Raw genomic sequence first — 25,983 nt, 5'->3', positions numbered from 1 at the left:
AAAGCCTTAACTTGCGCTATCTTTCTTCTCTCATTTATGTCGTTATGAATAATTTGTTCGACTGTCGGCGTGCGTGTGAATGTGCGTGAGTCTGCCTGTTTCCTGCTATTGCATTCCTTTATTCACTCTTCCTCTCTCTCTCTCTGTGTGTGTGTGTACTTTGCTTTTTTGTGATCCTTTGAGCTTGTGTAAATATCTTGAAGACGCTTTTTTATCGCGTCTCTGCGTGTTCGATTCCTTGCTTGACATTACATTTTTCCCTCAAGTACGCGCATCGGCTACACTCGATTTTATTTTACTATATCAAAGTGTGTACGTAAGTTATGCATGCACTTAACTCTCTTTCAAGTGTACCATTCTTGTACTATTTTTTGTTGATAACACTGCTTCTTCTTTTTTTTTTTCATGCACTGAACACGATTTACATCATACACTGAACTAGATTGAATATTAAAACGTACTCATTCAAAAACAATAAATATTTTTTGCAATATGGTAGCGCCCATCAGTAAAAACGAAGAGTTAGAACAGTTTGTAGCAATAGCGATTGCCACCCCATGAGTGATGGTTGATGTGTTACACGTGTGATTATTTTTCTTGTTCTTTTTTTCTTGTTCGTATCACACTTAACTCATTCCCTTTCATTTGCCTGTGTTCCATTTTCATTGCGCACGCTACACCTGTGTCATCATTGTTTCTGATTATGTGCAGTGTGTATTGCGATTGAGATTCGTTGAACAAAAAATGTCAGCCGTATGATATTGCAGTGCTTTTTCCCCTAATCCCATTGCCATATATTTGTGTTGGTTGATTTTTCTTAATTTTACACTTTAAAATAAGCGCGCAAACAAAATGATGTTAAAATTTACATCATGGTTTTATGTGTTCGAGTGTGCATCATCAACAATGGCGACATCGAAGAGAAATGTTATTAGTTTTAAAACGATTTTGGTGAGTGCGTTCGTTTCCGCTTTTTGTCTTTTTCCATAGAAGCCCTTCAAAAACCTGATTTTAAAATGGTGTAAGTTTCTGACGTGTACTTGATAAGAATGACGAAGAAAAAGCCCATAAGAGCATTTATGTGTTTCAAGATATATATATATATATATTTTGACATTGTTCCCGATCGTTGTTGTATTCATCGACATTCATTCGTCTTTATTCGATGATGACAAATTCGAGATACTGAAATTCAATGAAATAATTACTCAATGCATGCGTTTGTGTTGTAACATGAGCGTGAAAAACTTTTTTTGTTCTGAATATCTGAATGAAAAACAAGCACGAAACTGGTAAATTTTAACTCTTATTCAACTAAGTTCGGTTGAACTTTTCTTTGTTCGCGCGCAATAAATTAAGGGAAATGATTTTGCTGATTTTTCGTGGAAAAATACGCACACATGCACACAAAAAAATAATTCAAAGCTTTGACTTCGACAGCATTGGGTTATTGCTTAAAAAGGGTATATTTTGGGTTCAGTTGAACATTTATCTTTCGTTCTCTCGCTCGTCAGAGCACACATACACGGGCCTCCATTTACATTTAGATTGTTTCTTGGCAATTCTTCTTGTGTTTCAGATCAATGAATTTGAAAGTCAGTTGGTCGTGATGGTGTGCGTTGATCAATTTTCGGTGTGCAACGATGACTTTGATCTGTGCTGCGTAACAAAGGACCAACATTTTTTTTCTTTATCTTTCTCTGTATTTCGTCGTATGCTTTATGAAATCAATCAAAAGCAAACGAACGCACAATTTCAAGTAATTCCTTTTTTCGTTTTTTTTTCTTCTTATTATTATATATTGTCCATGTTTTGGTGAGCCGTATCGACCCGTTTACACCACTTCAAATTATGTATTTTCTTTTTTGCAGCTCTTAGTTAATAGTGTGTGTTTGTGCTTATAAATATATATATAGATATGTGGCTGGGCAAAAGCAAAAGACTGCATTCCTTTTCATTTATAATTTTTCAAGCGTTCCGCATTGCTCTTAATTTGATTTAATATTTTACTGAATTGTGTTTCCAGTGGCGTTAATAAGTTATTCCAGGACCTCATAAAAGTTTTCGGTTTTCATTACGGTTACAATGTTTTGTAAATGAACGCATAAATATGTATGCACGGTACTCTACATAAATGATACCCAACAGAGTTGAATCGCACTTGTTCTTGCCGCTCTTTCTCTTCTTCATCTTTTTATATTCCTCTCTTGCTCTTTTCCATCGTCTCTATGCTTTTCGTTGTGTTCATTTTCCGTCTTTTTCATGCATAATAGTATGCGTATGGCTATGGTGTATGTTTCTATTCACACAAAATATGTGTTATTCTCAGGGCAAAAAGTTGTCAGAGTAGAACCGAGTGAATTGAGTTTTTACCAGTTTTTACCCTTGCGCATGAGACGTGCTCTGTTGTATTGTGTTTGCCATACACAACAAGAAATATCAAGTGAAAGATATTAGATAGATAGAAAGAAGAACGTCTTTCGAATGCTTAAATGAACCAAACGAAAGAAAAAAAAATAGATAAGTGAATAAAAGCAAATGATTTTGCTGAAATGAAAACAGCTCGGTTCGGTGTCGATGTTTTGTGTGTGTGTGTATGTGTCTGTGTTTGCCTGAAAGGGGGAGGCCAATGTGCGTGTGCTTGATCGTCAACAAAACATGCATGGGGTTCAGCATGATTTGGCCGAAAATTTATATAGACCAAAATCAAATATATTATTAAAAACGGTTTTTTATACGCCTTCATGACTACACATTTAAATAAAAATGTGCCAACGAATAGCAGGAGCAGAAAAAAAAGCACATGAACGACGGGTGAAAGAGTCCAAGACTAAGGGATATTGAATTGACTCTCGGACCTCGGCCACAGACTAATACGCCAACAGAATACATAGTGCCCTTATGGCCATTGTGTTTAGATGACTTTTCTGAATTTTAGTAAGCTCACTTCATCATACGATATACACACAGAGTGAAAATTTTCAGTACAAAGCAAATGTAATACATCTTGGGTGTGGCGCGTAAACGGCGCGACTTTCTCTTTATCTATTGTTGCTGTTGATTTTATTTATAGGTTATAGCACTTTATCCCATTTGTATTTTGGTAATTTTTCGGTATTCATATGAAATAAATTCCATGGATTATTTTAATTTTTTTTTCTTTCATTCTTCTGCTTGTTCTCGTTCTAGTACTTTGTTGAAAACAAAACAAGAATTGCCAAAGCTTTTGAATGTTACTCAGCACGCATTCAAATCAAACTAATTTTTTGCATTACAGCGATATTATTATGATTATATTCAATTATTAAATGCTATAAAATAACTGTATCCATGTGTATATGTGTGCTTTTAAAGGCGCTGCTTGTGTTCTGTCTATTATATTGTTTGCCTTTAGCTTTGCCAATTGGCCTGGAAAATATTTTTAAAAAAAGAATGATTTTCGTTCAGTGTGTTTTTTCTTCGGTGATGAATAAGCATATTTCAAACATTTAATTTCGAGCAAATCAAAGTTTAACATATAAGTTTAACATGAATTGAATGTGTGCAAAATGTTCAAAACGTGGTTTGAAAGATGTTGCCCAGATTCTTGTTTTATTTTTTTTTTCTCTCTTATGTCGTCGTCATTTCCAATATTTTTTATGCTCAATATTACTCAACAGTCATATTTACACGATGTATCGTTGCATACGACAATTTTCGGATTTTGGCATACGGTATGTATGTTTGTCAAAATCCCTTCACCAATTTCTATAACCGGATTAAAGTTGAATAGATCCATTCAAAAACATACAAAGCTCTCTACTTCTTTTTCTTTTTTTCCCACTAAATTGACAATATTTGATTTGTTATGCGAGATATTTCGCTTCTTCTTCTTTATGTTCATCGTTGAAAAGCTCTCTCTCCTTTTCTCTGTGGTGCTATTTACATAGCCAAATATAGGGGTTTATCGAAGAACAAACACATTTATGCGCGCTCACAAACCTCTCCACCCCATACGCACGTATTTTTTTAAAAAAAAGTCAAAGACAAAAAAGAGCGAGCGAACGACGACAACGACGAGGAGTTGGGAATGGATGTAGAAAAACAGCGCACAAAAGTTAAAATAAAGTTGCCAGGGTCTGTGGCAGCGTTAGAAACACTGAGCATATATAAATACATACACATAATCCACAATTCGCACACAATGCCAGTGAAGTGGAATAACGAAACACAATCAGAGTGACTTTTACAACTGCATATACCCCCTGCCCATATGCCCGACAAACGCCACGAAATGTAGACGATGTAAAATCGGGCAAAAATGGATGTTCAAGTAATGTTTGGGCAATTACGCGCATTTCGTTTTCTTATGTATGTCTCTGTTCACGTCTTATCGATGATATAACATCAAAACGCAAATGAACACCCGTACACACACTACACATTGAATCCGTTCATTTACACTCCGAACAACAATTATTTATTGAGGGAATATGTAAAATGTATGTTTTATTTTCTATGCTCAATCCATCCATTGGTATGGATTCTTCGATTGTCTCTCGAATTTCATTTTTGAAATATCGTACGCACATCAAGTTTTAAATTGGATTAAGTTCAGCCATGGTGGGCTCTTATATGTATGGGTGTGTGTGTGTCAAACGAAACGACACTTATTGGCAGTGCGTTACCACTAAAACCAATTAAGCCATCTCGTTACGTATACCACCTTGCACTTAATGAAAATTCTTCATGCACTTAAACAATTAGAAAGTTATCTATTCTAATCGACGCCATTCAATACACAAAATTAGTTTTAAATTTCACTCATATCTATTTAAAAAAAATTGTATGCTTTTTATTGGCATTATGATGCAGTTGGCGTGATCATATGTTATCAACACGTCAATGTAAAGCTTGAACGAGCAATTGAGTTTTCAATTCGAGCAGCCAATGCAAGAGACAAAAGAGAATGTTTGCGACTTCAAAACAACTTCATATGCTCAATCACTTGTTTTCATCTTGTGATGTCATTATATTTAACAATGCTTCATATTTTGGCTGATTTTAATATAAAACTTGCCTAACGATAAATCGATGGCATTGTTAAAATATGTGAGAATATTAATTGAAAAAAAGGGGAGTCTAATTGGGGAAATCGAGAGGGTTAAGTAAAAAAGCAAATTGTATTTAGTGTTTTCAAACTTGGGGAGCAGAAAAAAGGTCTTCACTCTTCCAATCAAAAACCCCAGCAAATTAAAAGAATTCTTTTAAAATTTGTGAGGGGTAACACTTCATCAGGGGGTAATCGGAAACCTCGATCCCCTGAAGTGAGGACGTATGACTCGAATTTTTTGTGAACAAAATGCAACCAAAAGCCCACCTTAAATTGATGTTTTGTGTATCTAAATTAAGAGTAAAAAAAAAAGTCCTGTAAACTCAACCGATTTAAATTGATATATTGTTGGTATTTATGTGTCCTGATTATTTGCTCTCATTTTACGCTCTCATTCAAAACGTTCATCATATTTTGATTGTGTGCGCGCACTCGACTTAAGCACACATTAAAAGCATGAACAATAACCAGCATAATTTTCAAGTTCATCGCGTCATTACGAGAAATGATAATAATAAAATTGTATTTTCATAAAGCTCTTTTTTTGTAAATTGTTGTTATTCTTGTTGTTTGTTTATGTGCACATTGTATATGGTACAGTGTTCGTACAGGTTCCGGGCAAATGTTATTAATCTGCCCCCGAAACCAGGGCAATAAAAGCCATTTAAATTTTTAAACAAAAATCATTGAATAAATAACAATGTACTCTCTTTCTCTCTGTCTCTTGTGTGCGCTCGGGCCAAAATGCAGACAAAATCATACATATGAAGCGAGTAATTTTGCGAGAAAATGTAAACATTTTCACATCATACCGTAGAATATAAAGTTTTTTTTTTTCATCCGGATGTATAATCTCTAATGATACACAAAAATGATGTGCACCCAAACAAAACGAAAACGGTGCCAAAGGCTAATGCAGAAAATTGTTCATTTACACCTTTTCGGTTAATTCTGTGTGCAAGTAAATCTGTGCTTTCGCCCTATATATTGCTATGTATGATGATGATGATGATGATGATGATGGTGGTGGTGGTAATGGTAGTTGAATTCCATTTTCGGTATTGTTCAATTAATGGCTATATGGCCTGGTGCTATGGATAAAGTGATGTGGCGACTTTATCGCGCCACCGCACACAACTTTTATCCGGCAATGGTGGAGAGAGAAAGAGCATGTGGGATAGATTGAGTTTGATTTCCGTTTTTCGTATACTTTATATATTGTACGTTTTCTTCCGTTCTGATTAAAGCTGGATGAATGCGTGACGTTTTGTTTTTAAAATTCAGATTAAAATCGGAAACGAACACTTGTGTAGCCTGACATACCACTGCAACGTTCCATGCCGTTTTATATGTGGGCGCTGCATTGCTTCGTTGGTATTTACTGTTGTTTTAAAACCAACAACAATAACCACGAAATTTCAACTGTTTTGCTGCGTTTATTCGTATATTTTGGCATTTAATCGCCAAAAAATTAGAGCTGTACTTGTACACCACTGTCGCCGAATTGACAAAACCGGTGTGTTCCTTCTTCTCTCTACTTTTCTCTTTCTCTCGCGTCAAATCGATTTCAATTTCTCAAATAATTCATTATCTTCGTATTGTTGTGAATCATCGTTTTCTCGAATAATTCAAGCTTATGCTAGAATCGAAGGGAAACGAAATCAATGTTTTTTATTTATCGTTCAAAAGTGTTTTGTATATGACACACAAACTGTGGCAACATTCTCTCTCCTATTATCATTGTTCATTATTTCTTGCCACAGCCGACGCTATCGTCACCGCCTTGAACTGTTTCACATATTCTCTCTTCCATATAATAATTTAACGTTTTCCAAATGAATGCATGCTTCTTTTAATTGGTGCAATTTCAATTTCACTCTCAAATGCTAATTTAATTCATTAAACCACATTAATTCCGGTGTACACATAGACAATTTCAATTTGACTCTCATTCTCTATTTCTATGTGTGTGTGTGTGTATTTATACAAGAATGCTCTCTCGCTGATGCTGATGGTACTTTGTTTACATTGCGCTTAACATAGAGTGGCTTTATTGGTTCAAAGTCATTTATTTAGTCACTTTCTGAATTAATATATCTCAAAATCAACAAGTGATCGGGTTATGTACACATTATGTTTTCGGCGCTCAATTCATTTAGACTATTTGTAATTGCTTCAAGAAGTATGTCGCTTCTCAGTTGCTTTCATTCAATTTGTGTCTGATTTAATTTTACCGTACCTTACCGATTGAATTGTGGTCAGAAACTATAATAATAAGCAATGTATTTGAAATTAAAATTAGTATTTGCATATTTACCTATTCTCATCAATGTCATGATATTCATTGCCATGTGAACGCATTTCGTTGTCGCATGTGTTTTATTAATTTTGTCCGAAGTAGTGATCTATTTTTAATTTCTATATTTATCTTTCATCATACAGTTCGGCAGGTGGCAGCATGTTTGGCGACGTCAACATATCGGAAATCTTGGATTCATTTAGTCATAGTTACGATAAGAGAGTAAGACCAAATTACGGAGGTAAGAATCAATCACAAACAAACAAAAGAAACACTTTAATCTACAAAAAACCAACAATTACGCTAATAATCTAAATACATTGAAATTCGAACGATATACTTTTTCTTTTCAATTCAAGAAATCAAACCAAGAAATCAAAGCTTTTTTAAAACTTTATTCATTCTAAAAAAACATCAAAATAGAATCTATTATATACACATATTTTCATAAAGATAAATTTCTTTTTACAAAAAAATTGTTTTCCCACGAATTCTGTTTTTTTTTTTATAAGAAAAATAAAATCCGTTGTATAAATAGCATCGATAAGGGCATTTAAAAACTATAAATCAAAAATTCGATTTTCAAGTTGTTGATAAATTTGTTCTAGAATTTTTTATTAAATTCAAATCGAGTTTTTTTCGGCTTATGTTTTTTCATTTTCCAAAATTCGAATAGAAATGCTGAATGAAATGAAGGAAAGCTTAAATGAAAGCGAAATACCTTAGGAAATCATTCTTAATCGAGTCTCAAATTGATTTGCTAATTCATCAATATTATGTATTCATCGAATCGGTGTCACTTCCGAAGCAAATAAAAAAAAAAAATATCGAAACTAAACTGATTCGCTATCGAATAAGCCCAGTTCACTTTCTCTGCGTTGATCTCACGTAATTTGAAATAGAAAAACACATTTTTGTTGTTTCTTTTGGTTCTTGTTGTTGTTTCAAACTTTGGTGAATATCAAAAGCCAATGACAATGACAAAATGGATGGAAACAAGACTGAAAAAAATACGCATTACATGGAATCTGAAATCCATTCGACAGATAGTTAAGTAGGTTTGATGGATTCTGTATTAAGAAAAAAATGGGTATAAAAAGAAGATGAACACAAAAAAAAACTTTCTGGAGTGACACTGTTTCATGAATTTCCAAATGAAACCAAAAAAAAAAAAGAAAAAAATACACCCACCCACAAAATTGAGCTACGTTAGGGCGTTCTTACGTAATAAAATAAATTGATTTTATGGGGATCGAAAAGATGAAGAAAGACCAAAACAAGAATAGGCATTCATCCTGTCTGAGCGATTGAGAGAACGAGAAAAACACACAACAACACAATTTTTCAACATTCAATCCGCAGTATTGATGTAATCAATTTGAAAGTCGAAATGTTGTTTTTTCAACTCGATCTCTTTATCTTTCTTCATCCCGATCCTGAACACATAGAAGAAATATTCATATAAATTAACAAGCACCGCTACTGTTTCAAACAAAATAGTATCGTCTTTAATTAATTATTCAATATTATTTAAATTTTTTCGTTTTGTTTTGTGAGAGCTTATACTGTATAAGTGACGATAGTAAAGTTTACGATGGAACTTAAGTGGATTTAAGAAATAACATATGGCTGCATCCAGTTATGGATGGGCCTGTAATAAAACATACAATATTTTTTCTATTTTCTCTCTATTTTTTCTTTATATTTACTTATCGTTTTCGATTTAATTCGTGTTGTTGCGCTATTTCGTTTCGAAAATTGCATCTCAGCGATCAATGTGCAAGAATAACGACAATATTACTTATAAAATGCGAACATTTTAATTTTCTTCATTTCCATTTATTTTCATAATGTATATATATTGTGTACATAAGAGCGGAAAACATATGGCGAATACAATTCAAATTCACAATTCGATAAATTGCGGTTAGTTGATAAAACAACGGAAATTGATTTCGACCAACCGGGGATAACACACATACAAATTCGATTGCAATAGTTGTTCGATATTTTTGCGTTAAATAATTGTGCGATTCAATTGATTTTATTTGGTTGGTCCACACGAGAAATCAATTAAAATGCCATTGTCGTTGTACATTGGCGCACATGCACATCGACACAGTGAATTTGATTTGATGTTCGATCCATTGTTTGCATTCAATTTTCAATTAATTTGAATTCGTTTTCTTAATTAAATTAAAATTTTCAAAATCTCAAATTCTATCTACGTATAACGTATTAGTTATGAATTTAACATTTCTGTTGTTATTGTTGTCTACTGGAGTTCGATTTTTGTTTCCTCCAACAATTGACTTCAAAATCGATAGAGATAGTTTTATTCGAAGCGATTGTCATTTTTATTATTTCGTAATTTTAGAGCGCGTAAAAAATATTCGAAAAACCATTTAAATGTTCGTTTTTAATTGAATCAAATTCTGTTTGAAACAAAGAAAACCACAACAAATCTTCCATTAAAAGACGCACGGTCACAATTCGAATTTGATACAACCAACATGAAAAGTGAACATTTCTTTTAAAACGAACATAAAAATACCCACACAACCCATGCCAGTGAATTCTAAATAGAATACATTAAGACTTTCAATCTTCAGATGAAGCGAGATGATAAATGTATAAAACATTTTAATTTTATTTTATCGAATTGAAGTTATTTTCATTTCATTTCACTCTTAGTTTTAAATCAGTTTATTGGTAGAATATGAAACCATAAGGCAAGAAAGGGGAAGCATATATTGCTCATTCTTCTATTGTTTATTCTTTTATGTTGTTTAATTAGCTAGACGATAATAAAAATCGGACCCAAATCAAAAGCAAACGAAGATAAAACCAAAAAAAAAAAAAAAACAAAAAAAAAACAATCAAATAATAATTATAAGAAACATGAACACATGACAAAACGAATATATCCGTATTTCAGGACCCCCAGTTGAAGTTGGCGTAACGATGTACGTGCTGTCGATCAGTTCGCTGTCTGAAGTGAAAATGGTACAAATATATGACTTCGTACCTTAGCAAACCAAAACCAAAAAAAAACCAAATCAAAAAATATTTAGCAATATAATAAAATGAATTGCATAAGATTTTTTGCTGTCGATCCTTTTCTTTAGTTATATTCATATATATTACATCCACCATTATAATAATAGACCCACCATTAAAACCACACAAAACCAATTCAGTATAATTATAATAATCATTATTTCGTGCGCGATGTGCGCGCTCGCACCAAACGACACTCACGCCAATGGTTGTGTGTTGTGTGATATCACTCTCTTTCTATCTGTTTGACATTTCATTCGATCGGATTGTCATCGATGAAGAGCAGAATGTAGAGAAGACAAGAGCGTTCGTTTATCCGCTTTTCAATTGATTATACATATTCCAAAGAGAGACAAAATATATATATATACACGGACACGATCACACATCACAAGAGCCATCGTCGTCATTGTGTCCCATTGACGATTTAATTTCGTCATCATCATCATTTTTTTTATACGTGCGCGCTCATCTCTATGTTAATATATCTAGTTATATTCAAAATACAATATATATCACATATTATTCATATAACAGCATCTCTACCTAATCCTATATATTGTTAACAACCAATATGCAGATAGAGTATCTGATTGAATTTATCTCGTTTGATTTATGTTTTGTTCCGTTTTATATTTGAGTTTTCACGCAAATTTGTTTGATTGTATATTTTGTTTCCCTTTCGTTTTTTTTCTCTTGCATACCAAGTACCGTAATTCAATATCCATATCACTATTTGTAACTAAATTAACGCATCAGATATGCGAGTATGTGAATATGCTCAAAATTTAACAAACAAACCAACAAAAAAATTTAATAATAGATCATTAATACGGAGATTACAATTTTTTTGTGATTTTTATCAATTATTTTTTGCTGTTCAGATTATTCATTATTGGAATTGTCGTTTGTTGCAATTTAGATATTGAATTTCGATCGACACTTTTCCGTCCTGATTATTTTTCTCCATTTTTTTTGTTCAATTTCACGTAACGATTGTTATTCCCGGCGAGTTCATTTCATTTCGAAATGACTTTGCAAAAATGTACACCACGATTTTTTTTCAATCAATTTGTTTTTTGTACCACTTAAAAATTCAGATTTAATGATTCACAGAATCAACCCTCAATGTTGAAACACACACACAAATTACACACGCCTTATCTGAGTTTTGAATTGAACAATCTCGAACGAAATTATATGTTAATCATTTAAAATCTATTTGTATTTACTATTTTGCGCTATTATTAACTTATATCGTTCATTTTGTCGGTTATGGTGTTGAGAGTATTTATCATTCTCTCTCTCTACGTATTTTCAGTTCGATTTCGTTTGGTTTTTATTTTGTTTCATAACTTATGCTGTAAATGTTATATTATAGAGATACGTTATTGCTTGAGCATTGTTAGCCTTAGGTCATAAAATCTCTATCTATCTCTCTCTCTTTCCCTTGCTCTCTTTCATTTTCTTTAGGTTTTGAGTTTTATGTGTTTAAACTTTTGTAACCATTCGATCTGTTTTCTCATATTTCTGGCTTCCCCGCCGCCTTCAACTCGTTTCTCAATTGAAATAAGAGCATCTTACTTGGTTTTATTCAAGCGTATAGTTTTACTTTTCGTTCTCATTTTTAGTTTTCGATATATATTTTTTTTTAAGAAGCAGTATGTGCCTTTTATTGTTTTCATTTCAGCTCTGGATCTCAATTCAATCTCTTCATATCGTCAACAAAATAATTTATCACATTGAAAAATTACCAAATATGCGCGGTTTCTAACATCAATTGTTTTTTTTTTATCGGTGTGCCATTTAAAAGTTTGTTTTTTCCGCCAAACGGCAGCCATTCTCAGTTGTTGTTGGTAAGCTGATTTTTGTACTACGATCTTTTCAATTAAATCACTTAAGAGTTCAAGCGCTTCGAGCAATACTTCGATGCATCTTCCACTTTAGATTAAGTAATTGAGAGTGAGAGTTTAAATTTCATTTTAGTTTTCAAGTGCCACACAGAAGAGTTTCAAGAGTACTTTTTATTACTGTTTTTTCCCTTTTATTTGCGTTCTCCGATTTCTTGTCAAAGTTTGAGTCAAAACCATTTCAATGTTGACGTCTTTTTTCATTGCATAATCAAAACGAAGAGAGAAAAAGTACAATCACATGACTGATTGGAATTGATGAAATGATTTGACAAAAGTTGTGCATAAAAAATGATATTCGTTTCGAAAGTGACCAGAGCAAAATGTGTTGTAATGCCATACATTGTTGTTGTTGTTGTAAAAGGGAGTATCACTTGTGCGCACACAAGCTTTGTCACTTTAACTATGACCATATTCTCTGCACTTTAATCATTATAAATTTGATCTCATTGTTCGTTTAATTTGTTCATTCACATTGCTGCACTGCACAAGTACACGCCAAAAATGCGATGTGACATTAAGTGAAAAGAATGAAAGAAAAATAAAAAATTATGGGGATCGTTGAATACGCATTATAATTTTATAAATATATATATTTTACCGTGGTTGATGGCATAGAGTGTGCGAATAAGTAGACGCTTTGATTTTGCTCACGGTTTTAACTTGTCTTTCTCTCGGTGTCTCTCTCCCGTTATCGCGTTCATTCCACTGGCATTACGTCAATGCTTTTCGACCGAAAGATAAATGGTATTTTTGGTTTATGGAATGGAAATGAAAGCATTCTGTGTCAGCGCCAAGAAAAAGAGGCAAACGAGGGAGTCGAAAGAAAGCAATCAAGGAAGCTCATATTAAATTACATATACACAGCGCGTACACTTTCCCATTCTCTCTCTCTGTGTGTGTGTGTCTTTCTCTCTCGCAGTAATTGTGTGCGAGCCGTAAGAATGGTGGCGGTGGCATACAGCAGAGCAAGTACTGAAAGCTTTTACAACATTCATACGCCAATTTTTCGGAGAAAATGATATATAAAACGATCCAAGTATAACTATTTTGTGAAAAGCCAAAATGTGAACATTGCAGAAATTCTACGAAGAGAGAAAAATAAAACAATGAAAATAGCCGAAATGTCGAAGAACTTCGAAAATCATGCACAACGTCAAAGCAGCCCCAAAAGTAATGAATTCAAAGTTTAATGATTCTAAAATGAAATTAGAAACTGGCCGTTTATAGAAGTTTGGGGAGCGCTACAGCAAGCCAATTCATGTCTGAGAGATGGAAATCAAGAGAAAGACGGAGAGTTGACGATCCATGTTAAAGATTAGGAAGAATTGATGAAGAAACAATCTATTTTTAATGTTGGTCCGAGAGAGAATCACAGAGCATATGCATGAAATGGACTCAGCAGTATACTCTCAGTCAGAGAAATGGGATCATGTGAAAGAAGAGAAGAAAAAAAAATTGACCCAAAAAAATCTCTCCTCATTCCCAAAACAGAAGAAAACATGATGCTTTCACAACTGAAAATGTGCCGACACATACCAAAAATTGTTCGAACGAAAAATGAACAAAAAAAAATTGCCCGATTATTTTATTAAATGTGAAATGTGAATATAATGCAAGAGACGAAGAAAATGGAAAGCAGTTATAGTGTACACCATATAACTCATGCTCTGTCTCTCTTTTGCCAAACGATGATGTTGCATGGCATAATAGATGCGCACAAAATTTTCGAAAGCCATGAGGTCAGGATGCTTAAGAAAATATGCGATTTTCATGCTATCAATGGCTATGGTTTTTACTCATTCGCTCACTCACACTCTATCTCAATCCCGAACACTTTCAATGCTCTCGCGCGAGATGTCAGCCTGCTTGCTGGCACATACGTTTTTGCGAGAGAGAAAACTAACTGAATCATTGACGTTGAAAATTTCGGTGCATATTGCATATTTATACGAAGTAAACGTCATACGCGCGGGCGCACATCCTATATCATTCGCATTTCGCTGAGTACGATTATGATGATGACGCCAACAACGACGACGACGATGACGACGACGACAACGACAACGACGACGACGACGACGACGACGATAATAATAATGTGTATGACACCCAGATACATGTTTTACAATAGTTGCAAACAGAGAAAAAAAACATAGAGAATTATGTGTGTATAGCGCATTCCGCTGAGCGAATTATTTTCAACACGTTATGTGAAGTGCGGGCCGCGGCGCAACCAGTAGATTGACACACACATGCACACGAGATTACGTGTGTGTTTGTGTGTGCATGAAAGAGCAAGCAAATATGCATATGATAATTGTGCAGCTTCATATATGCCCTCATGCCGTATGTTCATCATTTTTATGTTGTGATGTTTGCATTTGTTTTCCTTGTTTTGTTACTTTGTCAAGTGTTCTATTTGACATAAGTTAGTTTGAGGATATCGCCATTTTTTTGTGTGTATGTGTGTACACATTTCACCCTCACACTGTCTCTCTGCCTCACCCTGACATTTGGATATATAATTACACAAATAATTAATACGAAATACTTTTGCCCCCTGAATGATGCAAAGTTGTGTGCATTTCTTATGCTTTTGTATATATGCGTTTGTTTGTTTGCATTTCCTTATCTTAACAAATGCAGACGAAAGTATGTCAAATAAAACGAAGAAAGTTTACACGACAGCAAGACCATACATATCATTCGAATTGCAAATGTCGGAGTTTTTACACATCTTTTTTTTATACTCTCCTCTCTCGTTCCAATGTGACAGAGAGGAGCCAATTAAAAGTTTAATTTTGTGATGGAAAAGCTCGTAATCAAAATACAAAAAATAAATTAAAAAGGAGAAAAGAATGGAAAACAGTTCGGTTAGAAAAAAACACTCTGATTTGTGCGATGCAATCGGTTAGATTTTCTGTTACGAATTGTACGAATTTTGATTGGCAATGACAATTTATCTCTCACTCACATTTGTTTTTCTTCTTCTTCAATTCAATTCAATTTCATATCGCTTTGAAGTTATAACGAACATTTCGCCGATAAAACAAAAAACTGTTCAATTTAATCATATTTATGGAATTGCGTCGTCGTCATCGTCGTTGTCGCCGCATGCATATTCAATCTAATGATATCGCGCCGAGATTTTTTTTTTTTAGATTTGTCACACCAATAAAACATTACAAACAAAAAGTGAGAGACAGAAAGAAGAAAATGTAGATAATGTCGAAGAAGAAGAAAACGAGAAAAGGGCAGAGCAAAGCTTTCATTCTCTTTCGCTCTCCGATATTTTTGTTCTGTTCATCTCCATTCATTGTGTTATTCGGTTGTGTAATATCCCCTTTCGGTGACATGATTCGGAACAGCAACGAGCACCACGAGAAATCATATTCATGGCACTTCTTTTAAACTGACCTAAAAAAACACATTCACCGACCGCGGTCTATGCTGTTGCTACTGATGATGACGATGATGATCATTTTCAACCGACTGTATATTGTGTAGCACACGTATGCCCTGTGTGCAGTGTTTCTTTTTGTCTTTCTGTCGCTCTAGCACATTGGTAAAGTGAAAATGAGAAGTAAGCGAGATAGTTTTTTTAAAATAAGGTGAATATAGGCGAATGGAATGTGTGCCTTTCATTGATGTCATGTCCATGCCGCAATTGTATACTATGCTCCGGTGCAGTTTACATTACAAACTCTGTCATTTGCACACAAATACATATTCAAGCACAAGAACAAGCTAAAAAAACGTGAGAATTGAAAAAATGTAAAGAAAGCATGTTTTTTTTGTTGTTGTTGCCCATTGCACGCAGGGACACATATATGGAAGACGATTCTTTTATGTATCATCCTTTTATCTGGATTCCGCTATCCTATGGGACATATATAAATAAAGGAAATCACAGCAAAACACTATGGTCATAAGTCGTGAGTTTCATTTTGTTTGAAATGTCGTCGAAATCACTGCGGTGCATCAGTTTCACATATATGGATTATTTTATGCGTTATTCATGATTCGATTTTGTTTCGTTCCATTCACAATCCCAACAGAAGTTTATAACTAGTAGCAGATGTAACATAATTACAATATAATTGAAGAATATGAAGACAAAATGAATGCAAACAAGAGTGAACGCGTCTGTCATCTGCCCATATGGAAAGATGTAATAGTTAATCGAAAACAATTTTCACCGCCAATGTCTATAAACATAAATTTCATTTCATTCATCGCATTCAACACACGCACATATATATATAATTCAGAAGAAGAAGAAAAAAACTGTACCGCACGATGCATCGAGTGCATCAACGGTCATGAATTAAACAAAACTGGCCGATGCAGCAATCGGTTGAATAATTTGCTTGAAAATGGTTTTGCACAGCAAAAGGTCAATTCTTTTAGCATTGCCTGTTCTTTTTTCACTCACCGGATGGTGCAATAGATTATATTCACCAGGATGTGAAAAATATGCAGGCGCAAATCTGATGGAAAATATTGTGTTTTTTTTATGTGTGTATGTATGTGACGAAAAATCAGTCAGCGATGAATCAGTCGACTTTTTTTTTGTTGCGACCCTTCTAGATCCAATGTTATATACACACTCTCTCTCTGGGATTGCGCGAAAATTCAATTTCAAAGGGAAAAAACTAATAAATTTATACATCAAACTCTGAACACCGACTCTCTAACCCCTCTCAAAAGCTGAAAGCGAGAAGGAAAACAATTTCCTGTATTGAAAATACCAAAAAGGTTATCACTTTTGTCGCATGGTTTTCTTCAGTTCCATCTTCTTCTTTTTTCCTTCTTCGAATAATATTAATATAATATCGAAAGTTTCTCAAGTTGAACAAGCAAGCTGTGTTCGTTTGAATGACGGCATACACCATTTCGCAGCTGACATATTAGGTTGTTCTTTGCTCAATGTGTGTGTGTTATTCGAGAATGACATACACACACCAATCCAAAACGCTAAATTCCCTTCGAATTTATATTTATATAGATTTTTTTTCGGTCTTCGTTTATCGTCAATTTCATTTTTGTTTCTCTCACAAAATATCTACAAAACAGGGGAACATTTTTGCAATGTGAATGGCATTATATTTTTTGTTTTTGGCTTTTTTCGTTAGGAATTTTTAGGAACATTTTTTTGTGGTTTTGATTTCGAATTTTATTCGTTGAATGAATAATTAATTACTGATATCAATTGAAAATGAACATAAATTGAATTTTATTCGTGGAACGCTGGCGATGGGATAACACGTATGTAAAATTCATTGTTTTACGCAAATATACAATATAAACTAACCAAAAAAAAAAAAAGAATGAAAACAAACAAACCAAAGTTTCAAAAAAAAAAAAAAAAAAAAAAAAACACTTACAAAATTTCATCAATTTATTTTTAAATAGTATTTATAAATAAGCTTTACTCAAAATTAAACGAAACAAAAAAAACACATTGGTTTTCTCATCGGTTTTAATACAATTTGAGAATAAAAAGACAAAACGAAAAATTTGAATTGGTATTAGGATATATGAATCGCTCAAAGTATATAATTTATAAATAAACTATTGATATTTGCTTAAATTTTGTGCATTTTGAATTAAACATAATTAACCGAAAAATTTATGGATAAGAGACAATTGACTTATTTTTGGTTTAAATTATATTTAACAAAACCAGGAACATGCGGTCTCTTTATCTATCTGGTTTAGAACAATGAATTAACGAAAATAATACAGCACATATACACATTGATGGCATGCATCTGTTTCGGTTACAAAGCGATTGATTTGGTTTTCTTCCTCAACTTGCAAATTTATACGTACACAAATCAAAACAAACACATTTATAAAACGTAATAAGGAAGTTATTTATGCGTCGACTAATCATGAACATCCAAACAAATGATAAATAGTTTTAAGTGTATAAAGAAAAATTGTGTATGGTCAAATTGTGAATATGTCAAAGGCAAAATACACGATGCATACTCATATACTCAGTGTCTGTTTCTCTGTCACTCTCTTTCTATTTGTTATTACTATTGCCCTCGTAACCCTGTTTCCATCAAATCCTCCACCGATAATTTCACGGGTATTTTGCATTTGTTTATTATCCATTTGGCTATTGATGTGTTTTGATATTAGGTCAAATTTCCGTTGCGTGCGCGTACCGGAATTCATACACATACGTACTGGCATTAGGATAAACAGCAATCACACATTAAAAGTCTATATAAGTGCATTACACACATACACAATTCAAAGTCATGTATTTGACTCAATCATATAGGAATTTTAATAACTTTTTATGTGTGCTTTGTTATTCTAAGCTATAATTTATAAATGAATCTATAATTAAAACTAACAGGTTCTAATTGATTTTCAAGCTTACAAAGCGATTAACTATTTTCCAATTACATATAAAAGTTCACCCCTTGAACTGGAATGAATTTGAAAAAAAAAACAGCAACAACAACAACAAGAATTATAAAACAACAACAAACACTCGGCGTTTATTGCACAATGGCTAATCGCATAGTGCGTCACAAGATAATTGTTGTAATTATTATTAGAGCTAGCTAAGTGCGTGTTTGAACGAAATCGGCGAGTTAAAGTGTGAGATAAAATAAAATCGTATAAGTGGAAAATCATAAAAATCATTTATCCAAATGAAAATTTGAATTGAAAAACCTAATAACATAACAAATTCAAACATTTGAAAGTACCGTTTCTTTATGTTCCTTTCAATTTTCTATCTCTTTCACTCTGTTTTTCTATGATTCCATACAATTCATTCTCTTTTTTTTCAGCGTCTCACACCAAATTTCCAAGTTTCCATACCATATTTTACCACCATGTTCTTTCTTTTCATACTGTATTTGTGAATGTCTTATCATTGCCATTTTTTGATCGCCTTCGGTCCAATATTTCTTCAATGGAATTTTATCAGCCGATTTTGATCCTCGCTGAATTGATCAAATTGGTCGTTACGTTTGATACATATTGTTGGTGTAAATATTGAAATGACGCAAGATACGCTATCTGTGAGGCATCAAAGCTTTTTGCTGATAGCTTGTATTACGAAACTCTCTTTATTTTGTGCATTTTTCATGTCTTTTTGTATTTTTTCTCGTCTAGGCCTTTTCACCATTGTGATTCTATCAAGAAAGAAAAACAAAGAGAACAATGAACGATGATGAAATTCATATGCACAACAAACAAACCATAAACTATTGATCACTTTAGAAAATCAAGAAAGAATCTCTCATTATCTTCGACTCACCGACAACACAGTCACAACCACCGCAAAAAAAGAAAAAAAGACACGACCAAAAAACGATGCTGTATCCACTGCAATTGATTGTCGATGGAACTCAAATTTATCGAGAGAAAAAAAACACAATGTAGTACAAAAAGTCGACTTGTCGTTTCAAAGCATTCGGCCAAACTGAATGCAGTTGAGAAATTCGATTTCTTACGTCGTTAGTTTGTGAATGTTCTGTTTTTTTAAAATAAAAACAGAAATAAACACAAAATGATCTCCCGGTACCATTCTTTTAGCTTTTCAAACAGTTCATCAACATCTTTATCGTGGCGCTTGTGACAAATTCTTAATCAAACTCATGTCGTTGTTGTCGCAACTTCATGTCCAATTTAGCTTCTCGGACGAACTATCTCGAGAACCACACGATCCACGATTAAAACAAAAAGAGATGAAAACAAATGATGCGGTTGGTCGGGCAAGATTTTCACTGTGATACAAAACAATTTAATCCTTTTCGCATTGTCCACGGAATAAAATGATAATTTTTTCTAGTTTCAATATAAGAAATACTTTGTTCTGTCTGAAAGTAATTGATGAAACTTCTGCTCTTGGATTTTATGTGAAACAAACAAAAAACAATTCTCGAAATAACATGAAGAAGAAGAAGAAGAACACTTCTCACAGTAAGAATGATTTTCTTGGTTTGATTATTCCCAATTCGAATTTTCATGTGGAATAGCATTTGTTTTCGCATTTTTGGACGGAAAAAACTCGATATATGGTGTGTCCAAATGCAATGCATCTTTTGTGTTTCTTAAGCTCACACACTTCAGATGCGATTTTTGTTCATTTTGTACTTGGATTTGAGTTTTGTGAGTTTTATTTAACTCTTGGACAAACACATGTACACAACATTCACTCACACAGCTTACTCAGTATTACTGCAAACAATCGAGTTATGAAGATCGTTCGTAGCCTTGACGGTTGAAAATGTTTTACACTTTTGTATATTACGAATTCTTTATTTTAACAGAGATGCTAACACAAAAGTGTCAAATATTTTCGACGATGTTAATGTAAGGCAAAAATAAATAAATAAATAACTTATAGCCCAATTATCGATACATAACATTTAGGACAAATATATTTTTGATTATAATTCACTCATGTGCTTGCAAATGTGATCACTACATGTATTTTGAAGGATTAAGAGAATATAGCCAAAGGGATTTGGGAAGAATCACAACGCCCAATCCAAATTTCAGCCGCAATACGATGTCCATGATTAATTTTTGATTTGCTGTCATGCAAAAGTCCAATACATAATTCCGCTACTCCGTTGATTTCTATGTATCTTAGCGCATTTCTTCGGAATTGAATATCGCATTTTGTTTCTACTTTAAAATTAAAATTCAGCCTAATCATCTCGTTTATACTCGGGCATTGCCAATTTGAAAATAAAACTAAAAAAAAAATTATATAAAAAATATTGTTTATTCATGTCGTTTGTTACAATTAACACCAACAAATAAGTTAAGAGGATCAAAATTGAACACTACCAACAACAACCAGATCCGTCTTCATACCATGTATAGTATGTTTTCAAAATTATGTGTTTTCCAGGTCCTCCAGTGGAAGTTGGCGTCACAATGTATGTGCTGTCGATCAGTTCCGTTTCCGAAGTTCTTATGGTACATACCTATCTCTCTCTCTTCTCTCTCATTTAAAATTACATAATTTACCAAAAAAAAAAACTTAAATAATAATTTCCAAAATAACTAGCCCAGATACCAAGTCTTGAATATTGTTCATTTTGCGTATTATTATTTTCTATCCTTTAAAATGTCGTAATTGCAACTTATAACATACTGTTTTACGTAACAAACCTCTTGAATACAAAAAAAAAAGATTTTGAATGTCTATGAAGTATTGTGTTTTATTGATTTATACAAAAAAAGCATACATTTAATCATGCATAAGTAATGAAAGTACTATACAGAGAATATTTATCTGCAGGCTTAGGATGTTGATCGTGTGTCTCGTTCGAGTAAATGTCTAGTCGGTTGGCCTTTTGTCCGTTTGATTTTTCCCAAAATACATAAGACATGAGTGTGTGTGTGTGTGTATGTGTGTTATTCGCTCGACAAGTGATCCTTTTGCCATCGTTTTAAGATTTTGATTTGAATTTATGAAACGCACCAGATTTTCAACCACACACATGCCGTTAGTGTCGTCCGTTCGCTCACATTCCATTCCTTTAGAGATCAATTTGCAATCTCTCACGCGCGCGCGGCATACTCATACGGTCACACATATTAGACCTTTACGACAATTCGACATTCGATTGATATCCTAGATTGGTTTAATTTAGTCTCTCTTTGTTTTATGTCACATACACACATATTTATTTATAAGAGCCCCGATAACTGGAAACAAGAAACTGCAAACAGCATTCAAAGTCCCAAACCCCCCTCAACCACAACAACAAAAACCATACATATTTGTCTATGAGAATATGTACTCTATGATATAAGCGTGTTCATATTAATTACATCATTAATTTTATATGTCTGTATTTATTCATTAAATTTTCTCTCTATCTCTCTGGGTATTAGAAAACACAACGTCGTATGTTCATTACGTTTTTATTTCTTTCGATTGAACGATCGTTCTCGACTCTTACTTTTTCGTGTTTTCATCTCTATCTCTCTCTATCTCTCTCTCTCTCTCTCATACACACACACTATCTCATTTTCTTTTACAATCCTCACATTGCAAAATCGTTTCATTGAATTCTTTTGTTTCACTTCAGTTCCGTTTGGCGCCATGCAAAAATAAAGAGAAAAAAATATGTACACAATTGGAAATTGACTAAACACCTGAAAAAACAAAATTCCAATTCTAAATTATTTGTTTCACTAATTGTAATCGTTCATTAATACGTTTGGAGTAATATTATTCATATATGTTGTCAATGTTGTGTGAATTCATTATTTTGTGTTTTAGTTTATATATTTAAAAAAAAAAAAAAAAACAATGCAAAAAAGCAAAACATTAACAGCAATCATCCGATTTTTTTGTTCAAAATTATGATTTTGTTGAATTTCTAGTTGTTATGAAGCTGAAAGGCCACATGAATAACTCGAATGTTTTACAAAGAAGATTCGTCTCCCATGTGTTATATATATGTATATGTGTGTGAGTCTCAATTGCACTTTATGGTCGAGTGAAAATCGCGTAAATTTTTTAATTATTACAGTGCCTTAAAGTGTTCGTCTGTACATCAATCATCAAATGACAACGGCACTTATGTTATTTTATTGTCGCATTTTCGCTGTATAATTCTTGCCATCGTAGATAATCCATAAGACAATTGCTTTTTTTACTGACTCATTCAATGGCACTGAGATGAAAATGTTGGAAAAAACACGCACAAGAATGACGCGATAATAAAAACGTACGCGTCGCACACACACATATCTATATAGATACATATAGTTGAGACAATGATCAGCGGACATTCGAAGGAAATTTGTCATTTTCATTTGTTACAGTTTTCTTTTCATTCTGCCGTTTTTCTCTTCGGTTGTGCTTTCATTGGACAGTAATAAAAATGTGATTGTGAAGAAAGACCATTTGATGCAGAGCGAATGAAGATATGTTCAGTTGTAAATAAGTAATTTACAATTTACGTGTTTTTCATACTGTCTCTTTGCTAAAAATGACTAAACAAATCACATGCTAACGATAACTGTCCCATTCACAATCGAATACATATATTCTCGCTTACGCAACATTGGATGAAAAGAAAATTGCAAATTTGATTTTATCATTTTCTTTGTGTTCAATTGGTGTTTTCTTTTTGAATGCAAAGGAACCTGCTTTAATTGGACGTTCGTAACCTATTTAATATCTATTTAACCATTTTGATTGGACATTTCTTCTTTTTTTACCACTAATTTGGTTTGAAAACATAATAAACGAGCTCCTTTTTTCACCTTTTCAATTCGGCAAATTAAATAATTTTTATTTTTGGTTTCTCTTTTTTTCCATCTTTCGTTCGTTTGAAAATTTTATTTTCGGTTTAATGGTCGGCTCTTGCGAATGGCATTTCGACTGTGATATTGAAATTGGATATTATCAAAAGCTCGGCTCTCGAAATGATTAGGTAATTTAATACGATCCCAGTGGAACGATGTCTAGATGCAATTCTCATGGGTTAATAACATTCATCATATCACATAATATTCCAAATTAACAACCAACCAACCAACCAACCCCACGATAAAAAGAATTCAACCGACCGACTTGAAGTTTTAGTATATGTTTATTTATATGAAAATCCTGATACATAATATATACAAAATAATCTCTGATTTCAAGTGACCTCCCTCTCCGTTCTCTCAGCACTTCGTAAATTATTTAGAGAATTATCAGTTTTCCGTTCCATTTAATAATTTTCGGTTAGTAAATCAAATATGTATAAACATCGTTTAGCCGTCATTTACTTTCCCGAGAATGAACAAATGAATGAATAAATGAATGTATGAATGAGTGATCGGAGTATACTGAGAGTGACATATAGATTATCATCTATCATGATGACAAACATTCGAAAATTGATACGATGAAAGGGTGTATGACTTCATTAAATTGAGTTATTTGTGGTGTTCATTGGACAAAAGTTTCATGACATTTTATGGAGCGCGCCTGATGTTTGTGTGTCTGTACCCTCGTTTACACTTCAATCGAAAATATTTACACACACAAACATATCATTGGATCAATATTTTTTTTTCATGATTAAATTTCACATAAGAGTCCATTTTCAATAAAATAACATTGAATTTCACTCGAACATTTGATACAGTTTATGATTAATAGACCAAAGTAATATGTGCTCATATTTTTTCCATTCAGATGATTCTGTCCATACTAGTTCTGAACACAAAATGAATTTATATCATTTAATTTGGAATTATTTAGCTAGTATCAATTTCCTTCACACTCATGCACATTTTCATCTTTAACAACCGATCTGTTGTATGTATCATCTTGGCTACTCTAGTATTTCATTCGTCTCATTTAAAGCTAACGTTAGGTACAATATTAAGACCCAAATCGTACTATTACCCTGCATTTTCTCTCTTCCTGACATCATTTTTGGGTGGAATTTTTCATTTTTCCATGTGAAAATGGAATCCTGAACCGAATTTTATAGATATACATATCACCAATTGAAACCTACACACACATATCACGGGGGACGGCAATACCAACATAGATATACACATATTTATATGTGATATGTATTTTTGCGTCACTCTATATACTGTAAAGAAATGAAATTCGTGATGAAGGTCCGCAGGACCGGGCTACCGCCATATTTAGATAGCGTCTGGGGCCCTTATGAAGGATCCAGCAAAACATTTCGAAAATCAAAAAACTTGACCGCTAGGTGGCGCTTCAAAAAAATGGTAAATTTTTAGTTTTGTCCATTTTTGACCACCCAAACCAGAAACAATTTTCCGAAAAATTGCATATTCCGAAACTAGAGTTCGGGTAGATAGTGTTGAGTTTTTTTTGTTGGAATCGATCATTCCAAAAAATCTTTCGAAAATTCTCCAAATTTGTGAAATGGTATGTTTGTGTGTCCGCATTTTTTTCCGAGACATTTCTTAAATCGCCGGAAACTAATTCTATTCGAAAGTAGGAGGAAAACTGAGCATACATGTCTCTTTAAATTTTTAAATTTGGTTGCGTGAGTGCCTAAGGCATGGATTCGAAAAATGTTCGGACGCACTTTTTCAAATTTTCAATTGGAAAAAGCGTGTATTTGGCCGACCTTCTTTTTAAGATTTTTTTAATAACCAAGTACAACATGTCAGGATTTTATAATTTTTGTTTCCTTTTTGTATCCTTTTGTTTCAAAATTTTACAAAAACAATTAAAAATTTCGAGCGCAAACAGAAAACTCTAATTTAATGTAAAAACAAATGATATAAGTACAAAACACTTCTTTGGAAGTTCCCACTGTGACGCAATACCGGACATCTGAAAATGATCTGATATAAATTTTCAGTGACGCTTGTAATGAAATACATCAAAAAATTTAATATTGCGCTGCCTCTCACACAAAAAAAAATGAAATGCAAAACAGGAGGGAGAGAGAGAGGCAACGTAATATTACATTTTTTGATGTATTTGATTACAAGCGTCACTGAAAATTTTTATCAGATCATTTTAAGATGTGCAGTATTGCGTCACAGTAGGAGCTTCCAACGAAGTGTTTTGTACTTATATATATAAAAGAATTATACAACTGCTCGTTTAAGGCCAATGCGAC

The 25,983-nt window shown here is 33.2% G+C and overlaps 1 protein-coding gene across 3 annotated transcripts in view; it reads left to right on the top strand.

Moving 5' to 3' along the window:
- Positions 1-25,983, top strand: part of LOC116342941 (gamma-aminobutyric acid receptor subunit beta) — an 87,928-nt gene that overhangs the window by 3,635 nt on the left and 58,310 nt on the right. For 2 of the 3 annotated variants that reach the window (XM_031770785.1, XM_031770768.1), the window contains exons 2-3: positions 7,535-7,632; positions 10,330-10,397. In XM_031770785.1, the coding sequence (XP_031626645.1) occupies positions 7,535-7,632; positions 10,330-10,397 (166 nt within the window). Of the gene's footprint in view, positions 1-7,534; positions 7,633-10,329; positions 10,398-21,260; positions 21,329-25,983 lie in introns of all 3 variants that reach the window. The other variant, XM_031770777.1, reaches the window with a different exon arrangement.

This window comes from Contarinia nasturtii, unplaced genomic scaffold (assembly GCF_009176525.2).
Source record: "Contarinia nasturtii isolate CC-2019 unplaced genomic scaffold, AAFC_CNas_1.1 Cnas_scaffold_129, whole genome shotgun sequence".
Lineage (NCBI taxonomy): Eukaryota > Metazoa > Arthropoda > Insecta > Diptera > Cecidomyiidae > Contarinia > Contarinia nasturtii.
This window is presented reverse-complemented; position numbering and strand designations above follow the sequence as displayed.